Here is a 12024-nt window from a genome sequence, read left to right as displayed (position 1 = left end):
TGCCTGTCACCCAATCAGGTTTTTATCCTCTACGTATCACCTGGGAAAGGGCGGAGGGCTCCTTCCAGGGTGGTGTAAAATCCTTTTAAAGGTGGGGGCACCTGGGTGGTTCAGTCGTTAAGCGGCTGCCTTTGGTTCAGGGCGTGATCCCAGCATTCTGGGATCCAGCCCAGCGTCGGGCTCCTCCAGCTGGAGCCTGCTTCTGTTCCCTCTCTCGCTGGCTGTGTCTTTCTCAGTCAAATAAATAAATAAAATCTTTTAAAAAAATATCTTTTGAAAGGTGGTTTCCTCTTAGAGGGGCCCCTTGTCCCCGTCCGCCTTTCTTCTGACTATCCTTTGTTACCTATATTACTTTAATATTCTGATTTCTCTCTTCTTACTTTTAGTTTTGCCCTCACCTCCACCATCCAATTTTTCACACATGAGCCAGAGTGATCTACTTGGAAAACACTTGTGATCCTGTCTTCCTGTTTCATTTGTTCAACCATTATTTAGTGGGTATCTTTTTTTTAAAGTTATCTCCACATTCAATGTGGGGATCAGACTCACAACCCCAAAATCGTCACATGCTGTACTTAGGCACCCTAGTGAGTATCTTTAATGTGCCAGGCGCTATTCTAGAAGCTAGAAATCCAGCGATACACAAAATAGACAAAGCAATTACTTCTTTTTACTCTTATGAAGGTTCTGTGTGATCTTGGCCACTGACTCACTTCCCCTTTGCTCCCAGATTACTACAGTTTAGCCATACTGACTTGCTTTCTCAGAGCTTTTGAACAAGTTTATTTCTATAAATTATATATCAATTCCATACATTTTTCAAATTTAAGTTTATGTATTTATTTTGTTTTAAAGATTTTATTTGTCAGAGGGCACAAGCAGGAGGAGAGGCAAGCAGAGAGAGAAGGAGGCTCCTTGCTGAGCAAGGAGCCCAATGCAGGACTCAATCCCAGGACCCTGGGATCATGACAGGAGACAAAAGCCAAAGGCAGATGCTTAACCGACTGAGCCACCCAGGCGTCACCAAACTTAAGTTTAAGTGTCTACTGTTTTAAGAATCTCTGACTACACTAGGTCCCTCTCTATTTTTCCTTTTAGGGCTTTTCACGATGATAAATTTAAAGGTTGGTGCCCTTCTTTAATGTCTCTCCTAGTAGCTCTCTTGTAATTCCCAGTATCTTGTATTACCAGTACCTGGCACATATTAGGGGCTCAATTCGTTGGTTGAATGAATAAATGCATGCCCTGCTATATAGAGTGTTATCATTATCTCTACAGTCGGGTGAAAAGTCTTTCACGCACTTTCTTAGGCTCTGAGGGGGAATACACAATGTTCTCCAGGAGATAAGGTGGAGCACAACAACTGCTATCTCTGGCCTACAGCTCAGCTTCACTCTCGCAGCTTCCATCCGGCTCCGAAAAATACTTCCGGCGTTCCGCTTTTTGCGTGCTGAGTCACGGCTGAACGCTACGCCCCGGGTGTGAAGGGCAGAATACAAAAAATATATAGTTGGGAGGGGGCACTTGGGAATTTCAGCTTCTCAGTTTTCTCATCAGGGGAATATTTTTTTAAGAGCCGCGGAGCATTTTTCAGCAGTTGCCTCACACCAACACCCCGTCTACGTCATAAACGCGGCGCAAGGGCTTTTCTTCCCGTCGTCCTCCGCGCCACTCTCTCCGCCTCTTCTTCCTCGCCTCGCCCACCCGAGGTTTCCAGGTGTTCCGAGAATCCGGCCCAGTCTCTTTGGTTCCTTTTATTCTCTGTTCCCATTGGTTGTTTGCATGCGCGTGACCTCTCTTTTTGCCTTCTGATTGGCTAGAATCCGTAGCGTCATCGGCGGCCGGGAGGGCGGGGGGATGAGGGAAGCTCGCGTGAGGCAGACCAGATTGGGGGAGGGGTTCAGGCCTGTCCTCCCCAGCGGCTGCGGCAGCACCAACGCCGGCCGCCGCCGCCGCCGCCTCTGGAACGCGGAGGAGGAGGAGCGGCTGGAGGAGTAGGAGGAGGAGGTGGTCCCTGGCGAGCGGGATGCCCATGGGTCCGGCTTGGTGGTGAATGCTGAGGAGAGTCACGGTAGCTGCAGTCTGTGCCACCGGGAGGAAGTTGTGGTGTGAGGCCGGGCGGGAGCTCGCGGCGCGGTGGAGAATCCAAACGCGGGGTCAGTGCGAAGACTCGGCTGCTGCCACACCCTTTCCTACTCTGACTATGCCTGGAAGGAACAAGGCGAAATCTACCTGCAGCTGTCCTGACCTGCAGCCCAATGGACAGGATTTGGGCGAGAGCGGCCGGGTTGCCCGTCTAGGAGCTGATGAATCTGAGGAGGAGGGACGGAGGGGGCCTTTTAATAATGCCGGAGACCCTGAGATCGTCAAGTCTCCCAGCGACCCCAAGCAATACCGGTGAGGGAGGAGGCTTGGACCGGGGAGGAGAGCCGGGTGCGGGCCTCTCTGTCTTTGACGCCGTCACTTCTTGTCTGTGTCTTCCAAAGGAGCGACAGGGGCACACTTCCCATCCCAGGTGCTTCCTTGGGTGGAAGTGGCAAGGGCAATTAGGGGCTTCCATGTGGTGTCAGCTGGACAAGTGCGAAGTCTTGCGTTCTACGAGGAATCAGGATGTCAGAATGGGAAGAGCTGTTCGAGTAATTTTGACATGGGCTAAAGCAAGAATGGAGGGCTTTTTGAGGAAGGCAAGCTGGATGGTGAGGGAGTCTTGGTATTATGTTATGAAGGAAGGTTGAAGGAGTTGGGAATTTTGATTCTGCAGAGGATATTTAAGGGGCATATTATCACTATCCAGAAGTATTTTAGGCCGTGGCTGAAAGGGGTAAAACTGATGGGTGGAAGTTGCTAGAGGATGGTGTGGCTTCAGTAAAAGAGCTCGGGCATCATAGTTGGCCAAAGATGAAGTAGCTCGTTTCCATGGTTTGTTCCTAATTTACTGGAATTTTTGGGGGAGTCTCTTCCAAGGTCTTGTTAGAGAGGACTTGATCAGTTGGGTGAGTCATAGAAGACTTGAGAGGTTTCTTCTAATCCTGAAATTGTCTACTTTTATGCTGGAATCCTCTGAACATCTTTAATAACTGGTGGCTCAGTCGCCACCTGAATATTTCTTTCAGAGGTAGCTTATTTCATAGAATGTTGTGACTATGATGAATTGTAGAGATCATATTGTCCAATAACTTCATTTTCCAGGTTGAGGAAATTGAGATCCAGAGAGTTGGCTTCTTAGAATTACACAGCTAAGTAACAGCTGATATGAAAACCCTGTCCATTTGACACCAAATCCAGTGTACAATTTACTGATTTTTATAATGTTCTTACTCATATTGGGTTGGAAGGTGAAGGATTCTAGATCCCAATTTCTTAAAAGCCCCTGCAGTGTTAGAGCAGGAAACAACCTTGGAGGTGATCTTTTCCACTCCCCATTTCTCCCATTTGATAAATGACTGAAACTGAGGTCTAGAAAGAAGTGTTAGCCTCAAGTTTAAGACTGGCCTAATTTCTCCTATCACCCCCAAGTCTAGAGATTAACAGTACACAACTCTTTGTACTATTTTTTGCAGGCTGCTGGGTCAAGAGATCTTTGTGGGGGGCTAAATTTTCTCTTTTTCTCATCGAAGATGGGAGTGGTTGCATTAGTAATATGTAAATGAGCAAATTGAAACCTTGATAAAAGGTGCTTACTTTCCAGATTAAAAGTTGAGTAACAGTTTCAGTTTTTTGTGTCTATAAAATTATATATAACAACTCATGTTTATAGAATATACACTATGTGTCAAATACTGTTTTAACTGCTTTAGATATTTCATTTAATGACTTCATTTTGGTGAATTTGACAAATGCTTAAGTCCTACTGTGTGCCAGGCGCTGCACTATCTTAAATCTTTTCTAAAACTTGATTGAGTATAACTTATCCTCGGTGTTGTGCATACAAAAATGAGTAAGACAGTCCCTCCCTTCAGGGAGCTTCCAATTTAGAAGAGCGACACACACACCCATGTTAAAAAAAAATGGGGGTAAAATTAGGGCGCTAAAGTTTTATAGAAGCCATAATGAAAGTATATGCTAGATATATTGGGGAATAATACAGGAGTTACAAACTATATTTAGGGGGAAAATTAGGAAAGACTGAAGAGGTAATACTTCAGGGGTATTCTTTAAATATATTGTTGCATTTCTATCTTGATGTGGTCCTTTGTCAAATCGTTGTTCTTAGTGTCTCACTTCTTATTTTAAAATGAATGGGGTTGGTTAGACCAACAGTGTTTTCCAGTAACTTTCTCCTTTCAAAAGGAGCAGGTCTGCAAGTTTCAAATAGACTTATAAAGAAACATTTTGTTACTTTTTTTTTTTTTTTTTTTTTAAGTAGGCTCCATGCCAGGGATGGAGCCCAGTGCCGGGGCATGAACTCATGGTCCTGAGATCAACATCTGAGTTGAGATCATGAGTCGGACACTTAACCAACTGAGCCACCCAGGCACCCCAAGATTCTGTGACTATAAAGTTGGAAAACCTCAATACTAGATGATCTTTAAAGACTTATCCAACCTAAAGTGAAATTCTGTGAATTTTTGTAGTCAGAAACAGGCACGAGGCATCTATAGCTGGAGAGCCGAATTACCCTTCCAGGACCCTCTCAGATATTCTCTCTGTGAAGTTTTTGCACGTAGAACCAATTCCTCCTTTCACTGTATTTCAGTAGGATTTTGTACATGGTCCGTTACAGTACATATCTATCAGATTATAATTATATGCCTTTTAAATGTGTGAATAACAACCAGAGGCAGACCTGATTGAAGGAATATTATGGGGAAATAATGCCTGAAAATATTTGCATGCCAGTCTGCAGTTATTAAGTAATAGCCTATGGAATTTTACTTATGTATATGTGTAATTTGTGTTCAACTTTCTTGAAATGTTAAACATACCTGCAGGACAGCTATTCTGTTTTGTTAGGGATCTGTGTAAGTGGTAAGTGTTGATTTCCTTCTCATCTGCAAGAATTAAGGAATTTCAGGTTGGAAACTACAGTTCAAATCTTTATTGGTGTAAAGTGGAAATTCTAGATGGACAGAATTATTTAGTGCGCTCTAAATAGTAAATTATTTTAATAATGAAGAGGATTTAGGAAGTTTGGATTAACTTATATAAGTATAAAACACTGGGGCACCTGGCTGGCTCAGTCTGTGGAGCATGTGACTCTTGATCTTGGGGTTGTGAGTTCGAGCCCCATGTTGGGTGTAGAGTTGTTTAAAAATAAAATCTTTTTCTTTTTTTTTGAAGATTTTATTTATTTATTTGTCAGAGAGAGAGGGAGCACAAGCAGGAGGAGTGGCAGGGAGAGGTAGAGGGAGAAGCAGGTTCCCTGCTGATCAGAGAGCCGAGGTGGGACTTGATCCCAGGACCCTGGGATCCATGACCTGAGCTGAAGGCAGACACTTAACCGACTGAGCCACCCAGGCATCCCAAAAATAAAATCTTAAAAAAACATGTTTAATCAGTTTGTAAAAAGACCTGTGTTTTTCTGTGGAGGAGGGGTGAAGAACAATATGAAAAAGCTTGTAAGCTTCTGAAGGGCAAGCTTTTTTATTTTAAATTTTGTTCATACTGTTATAAGTGAGAAGATGGTTTATACCATAGAAAATAATGGATGTGTGCCGAATAAGGTACAGGTTATTCCTGAATGTTGTTTACTATTATGTGCTTATGAGTAGACAGAAGGATATTCACAATCCAAGGGAACATCTGCTGGCTTCCCAAAGAGTGGGGTGACATGCTTCTGAACAGAAGCTTTAGGCAAATCTCAGATATCAGAATATACATCAGAGAACATTTTCTTTCGTATTGGATGGGAAGGAAGAACATGGGTTTATTTCTTGATCTTTACAGCTAAAACCCCCTGAAATAGTAATGCTTTTTTTCGTATATGAGGCAGCAATTGCAGTATGGTATATATACACTTTATTGGTAAGATTATAGAATCTGAGAGCTACAAAAGAAATCATGTACTTATATCTATATAAATTCTAGGAACTTGACACCATCCAACCCCTTGTTCTGACACCTGAATTTAAAACTTGATTTCAGGTGTACTTTCTTAGTCTTGTAAAGTAGAGACAAACTCCTTGTGAGATTCAAGCTCAGTTAACAAAGCGAGTGCTTCTATGGTTGAAAAACATTAAATCTTGTGAATACTAATATGGCTTTAATAAATGTATCTTTGTTACCATTCCTTAGACTGATTTCTTCAATATGGGCTGATGGGCTGGTAAGAATAGGAAGACCATTCTTAACTAAAATATTTCTTTTGGAAATAAGGTTTAGCATTAAAAAGACCTCTAGCCCATTAAAAAGAATTCTAGTTCATCTAGACTACTGTTAGAGTTAGGGAGCAGATAGATACTGAAGCACAAAGGCATCAGATGTAATAGGTGCTTGAATGTGTAAAGTGGCATTTTTAGTCCTTTGTGTACCTAGTTTTCCATTATTATGTGACCTTGAGCACTTTAATCTCTCTAAGGCAGAGGACCCTTAAGGACACAGAAGAGGAGCAACCCATAAATACTGAAATTGAAAAGGAACAGTCAGGAAGCAGGAGAAAATGCTAGTGGTCCCCCCCCCCCTTTTAAAATGAGGAGCCAGTGGAGGAAAATGCTTTAAGTAGTTCCTTATTAGATTATTCTGAGAAGTCAGGTAATGTAAGAACAGAACAGTCTTGTGGAGACCTGAGAAATTATTTGGCCCCAGTGAAAGCAGTTTCAAAGGAATGGTAGGGAGGCAGAAGCTAGATCACAGTGAGTTTCAAAGTGAGAAATTTTAAAGGGGAGTGGATGAGGTTTAAGATAAAGTATTATATGGGGTCAAGGGAGAATTTTTTTCAGGACAGAAGAGACATGAGCATGTTTATATTGCCTGAGGAAAAAAAGAATAGCGAAAGAGGTTGAAGATACAGGAGATAATAGAGGGAACAAGATCCTTAGATGATTGAGAGGTGACAGGGTCAAGAATATTCATGAGGGGATTGGTTTCAGACAAATAGAAAATCTCATTAGAAAATGAAGGAAGGTGTAATGAAGAGTATGGAATCAGGCAGTTCGGTATGGAAAGACTTCTTGCTTTATAGACTTTTTGCTCTGTAAAATAAGCATTGGAGTTTTACTTAAGTGGTTTTTAAAGAAGTCGTGGGGCAAGTGGTGGGCAACAGAGGAAGCCTTTGGTGGTAAAGATTGAAATAGCTAGTGTAGAGAATGGGTAAAGTATATTTGGGAAATAATAAGAGAAGTTGTGGGTTCTTGATCATGAAAATGACTTAAGTAAACCAGTGTTTTAAGAAGATTAATCTAAAGATAGTTTAGATCCATAGCATGAGGCAGGACTGGTTTAAGAGGTAATTATAGGGGCTCCTGGGTGGCTCAGTTGGTTAACTGTCTTCCTTCAGCTCAGGTCATGATCCCAGGGTGTGAGCTCTCTGCTTGGCGGCAAGCTCTCTGCGCAGCGGGGAGCCTACTTCTCTCTCTACCTCTGCCGGTCACTCCCCCTGCTTGTGCTTTCTCTCTGTCAAATAAAATCTTAAAAAAAAAAAAAAAGTAATTATATTGTGTATTTAATGGTGTGCACTGATATATACTAGTCTTTTTCTAACTGACGTATTCCCTTTTTTACTTTTTTTTTCTTTCCCCTTATTAACTCAGGTTAGCTAGGCTAAAAACCCATGAATATGGGGACCATGTCCTCTTGTAGTTTCCAGCACATAGTAGATTCTCAAATAATATTTGTAGAATGTATAAATACGTGAGTGCTCATATGCTAGATGTTTTCATGGAACTCTTGGGGGTATTCTGTCAGAAATTTTTCATTTTTATTATTTATTTTTAAGATTTTTTTTTGTTTTTTGATAGAGCAAGTGACAGCACACAAGTCTGGGGGAGGAGCAGAGGGAGAGGGAGAAGCCCTCCCCGCTGAGCTGAGAGCCCACCTTAGGGCTCGGTCCCAGGAACCTGGGATCATGACCTGAGCTGAAGGTTGATGCCCAACCAAATGAGCCACCCAGGTGCCCCAGAAATTTTTTAGATTAAATATTTTAGATTACATTTTTAGATTAAAAAATAATTGGTATTCAAAGAAAACAGTAGAGGTAGGTTATAGAGGAAAATAATTTATACAAGTAGTAATAATATGTACAGTAATGTATGTTTAATTCATGTAGAAGCTTGTGCAGCTTGGCAGATAGTTAGCAATCAAATGTTATTTTTTTAATATGTGCCCAATTAAATGATATTTGTAGCACTGTTCGTAACAGCAAAAAATCGACAACTTTATTGTCCATTAGTTGGCTAAAGATTAAGTTATTATATAGTTATATAATGACAGTAATATGTAGCTATAAAAAAAACATGGTTTTATACGGAAATGGAAATGGAAGGATGTCCTGTGATTTATTGTTGAATGAAAAAAGGTAGTTGCTACCCAAAATATTTTGTATAATTCCATTTTTAAAAGGCAAAAATAACACCTCCCATTATATGTTTACCTAAAATATAATTTTTTATGTTTAGATATGTACAGAGATGGTTAGGAATGATAGTAAGCTTATTTCTCTAGGGAAAGGTGGAAGGAATTTTACTTGTATTATTTACTTTTTAATAATGAAAAAAGATCAGTCAGTAAGTAAAAGTTGTATGGTCATTGTAGGAAATTTAGATAATGAAAGTTTAAAAAACCCCTATAGTCACTCCATCCAGCATTAACCGCTTGTAACTACATTTTTGTAACCTTTATTTCTATGCATTTATAATTTGTGTATATATATTTAATCGAAGTATACTTGACATATAAGTTTCAGGTGTACAACATAGTGATTTGCAAATTATCTGTATTGTCATATACTCACCATGATAAGTATAGTTACTGCCACCACACAAAATTGTTACAATATTATTGACTGTATTCCCAATGCTGTACTTTTCTTCCCCGTGACTTATTTTATAACCAGAAATTTGTACCTCTTAATTTCCTTTACCTGTTTCACCTATCCTTCCACCATCTCCACTCTGGTGATCACTAGTTTTTCTTCATGAGTCTGTTTTTCTTTGTTGTTGTTTGTTTTGTTGTTCAGATTCCATATGTAAGTGAAGTCATATGGCATTTATCTTTCTCTGTCTGACTTATCTCACTTAGTATAATGTCCTGTAGGTCCATCCATGTTTTCACAAATGGCAAGAGTTCATTCTTTTTCTTGACTGAGTGCTATTCCATTTGTATGTACCACATCTTCTTTATCCATTCATCTATCAGTGGGCACTTAGGTTGCTTCCATATCTTGGCTTTTGTAAATAATGTTGCAGCAAATATAGGGGTGTGTATATCTTTTTGAATTAGTGTTTTCATTTTTTCTTGGGTAAATAACCAGAAGTGGAATTACTGGATCCTTTGGTATTTGCATTTTTAGTTTTTGAGGAACCTCTATAGTGTTTTCCATAGTGATTGTACCAGTTTACACGTTCACTAGTAGTGCACAAAAGTTCCCTTTTCTCCACATCCTTGCCTCCTTATTTCTTGTCTTTAGCTATTCTGACTGGTGTGAGGTGATTTCTCATTGGGTTTTGATATGGCTTTTCATGTTTCTGTTGGTCATCTATATGTTTTCTTTGGAACCTGTCTATTCAGGTCATCTGCCCATTTTTAATCAGATTATATTTTGGTGTTGACTTGTACAAGTTTTTTATTTTGGATGTTAGCCCCTTATTGGATGTATCATTTCCAAATACCTTCTCCCATTCAGGAGGTTGCGTTTTCGTTTCATTGATGGCTTCATTTTCTGCGAAAGCTTTTTAGTTTGATACAATCCCCATTTATTTTTGCTTTTTTTTTTTTTAAAGATTTTATTTATTTATTCGACAGAGAGAGAGACAGCCAGCGAGAGAGGGAACACAAGCAGGGGGTGGGAGAGGAAGAAGCAGGCTCATAGCGGAGGAGCCTGACGTGGGGCTCGATCCCAGAATGCCGGGATCATGCCCTGAGCCAAAGGCAGACGCTTAACCGCTCTGCCACCCAGGCGCCCCTATTTTTGCTTTTGTTATCCCTTACGTGGGTAATCATAACCAGAAAAATATTTTTAAGGTTGATGCACAAGAGATAACTACTTTTGTTTTCTTTTAGGAGTTTTTATGGTTTTAGGTCTTATGTTTAGGTCTTTAATCCATTTTGTGTATGGTGTAAGAAAGTGGTTCAATTCCATTCTTTTGCATGTGGCTGTCCAGTTTTTCCACCACCATTTATTAAGAGACTGTCTTTTCCTCATTGTATTTTTTTGCCTTCTTTGTCATAGATTAATCATATAAGTGTGCATTGGTTTATTTCTGGGCTCTCAATTCTGTTCCATTGATATATGTGTCTGTTTTGTGTCAGTACTGTACTGTTTTGATATACATTTAAAAAATGGTCATGAACATTTTCTTATTGTTTTTCAATATACTTTGTCTATGTAGTGGTTCATTGTGTAGGTATACCATAGTTTAATCATTACCATTTTAAAAGATAGATTGTCAGATTTTCCTTACTTAAGAAGTCTGTTTATTCCCTACAGAGTCCTTTGGGAGTAAACCCAATCATAATGAGTTTGGTAGGTATGTAGGGTAACCTCTGGTGATCGGGTCTGTTTCAAGGATATTCTCTAATTGGGAGACCTGGCAGGCAAGAAGATTGGTTTATTCTGGGACTTCCACTCTGACATAGACCTCATATTCATACTGTTTCCCAGAAGGAAGTCATTCCAACTCATAGGAAACTGAGTAGATTATAGGCCCTTTATTATAGGCCTTCAGGTATTTGAGGTGGGGGGGCGGTGTGGCTGGGAGGACTCCATTTTATGGTTGGACCAGAATTTAACTGTGTTCAGAAGGGTTGGACGTACATTGTAGTTTGAAAAGTTAACTTGGTCCTTTGAAGAGGTGTTCAGAGAGATTTTATATTTTTATCACTAATAAAATTATTAGACTAAATTATTATACTAAAAAAAATTCTTCTAATAATAACTGGTATTTGTTGAGTGCTTAGTATGTACTAGGTCCTGTTCTAAAGAGTTTATGTAGATTACCTCATTTAATCTTTACAGTAACCCTATTAGGTAGTACTCTTATTACACGATAGCCTAAAATGCTATTCTATGAAAACATTCTGAGCAGGTACGGAGCACTGATTAGTGTAAATGGATTGTGTTCTCTCATTTGGTTCCATCTAAGCATACGTCTTACATGACAGATAAGCTCCAAGCCCCTCAATTTTTGGTTTCTTTCTAGCTTTATCTTCTGTTGTGCTGTTTTGTATTCTTTTTCTTGGCACATGCTGTACTCTTTGGTTATTTTTGCCTTATGAGTTGAAGCGTTACCTCCTTTGTGAATCCTTTTATGTATGAATGTATGTAATCTCTGTGATCAGGAGTCGCGTGCTGTACTGACTGAGCCAGCCAGGTGCCCCTGTGAATCCTTTCTGACTCTTACCTCAGTCTTCCCCTCCTGCAGGTAAGTTATTTACTCCCTTATGTACCCTTGTAGCAATTTTTTTCAAGCTGTTTTATATTTTTATAAGTTCAATTTATCTTTCCCCCTGATTTTGAAATTTTTGTATGGAGGGACTTTGTCTCTTTGAGTCTTTGCATGTCTTTTCTTCTGTTATGAATAAGTCATGTATCTGTCCTTTTTTTTTTTTTAAGATTTTTTATTTTATTTATTTGACAGAGTGAAAGAGGGAACACAAGCAGGGGAAGTGTGAGAGGGAGAAGCAGGCTTCCTGCCGAGCAGGGAGACTGATGCAGGACTTGATCCCAGGACCCTGGGATCATGACCTGAGCTGAAGGCAGAAGCTTAATGGCTGAGCCACCCAGGCGCCCCACATATCTGTACCTCTATTTTTTTTTAAACAATTCTTTAATTTTTTTTTTTTTAAGATTTTATTTATATGACAGAGAGAGAGACAGCCAGCGAGAAAGGGAACACAAGCAGGGGGAGTGGGAGAGGAAGAAGCAGGCTC

At 40.1% G+C, this 12024-nt stretch overlaps 1 protein-coding gene across 3 annotated transcripts in view; it reads left to right on the top strand.

Moving 5' to 3' along the window:
* Nucleotides 1-1857: 1857 nt before the first annotated feature.
* NRDC (nardilysin convertase) overlaps nucleotides 1858-12024 on the top strand; it is an 87025-nt gene continuing 76858 nt past the window's right edge. For 2 of the 3 annotated variants that reach the window (XR_002141996.2, XM_002915720.4), the window contains exon 1: nucleotides 1858-2397. Coding sequence is in view for 2 of the 3 variants with exons in the window: in XM_002915720.4 (XP_002915766.1) it covers nucleotides 2054-2397 (344 nt within the window). In the remaining variant the exon portion in view is untranslated. The remainder of the gene's footprint in view (nucleotides 2398-12024) is intronic. The other variant, XM_002915721.4, reaches the window with a different exon arrangement.

The sequence above is a fragment of the Ailuropoda melanoleuca genome, chromosome 2 (genome assembly GCF_002007445.2).
Source record: "Ailuropoda melanoleuca isolate Jingjing chromosome 2, ASM200744v2, whole genome shotgun sequence".
NCBI classification, from domain to species: Eukaryota; Metazoa; Chordata; class Mammalia; order Carnivora; family Ursidae; genus Ailuropoda; species Ailuropoda melanoleuca.
The sequence above is the reverse complement of the archived record's forward strand: the minus strand, read 5'-3'. Positions and strand labels throughout refer to the sequence as shown.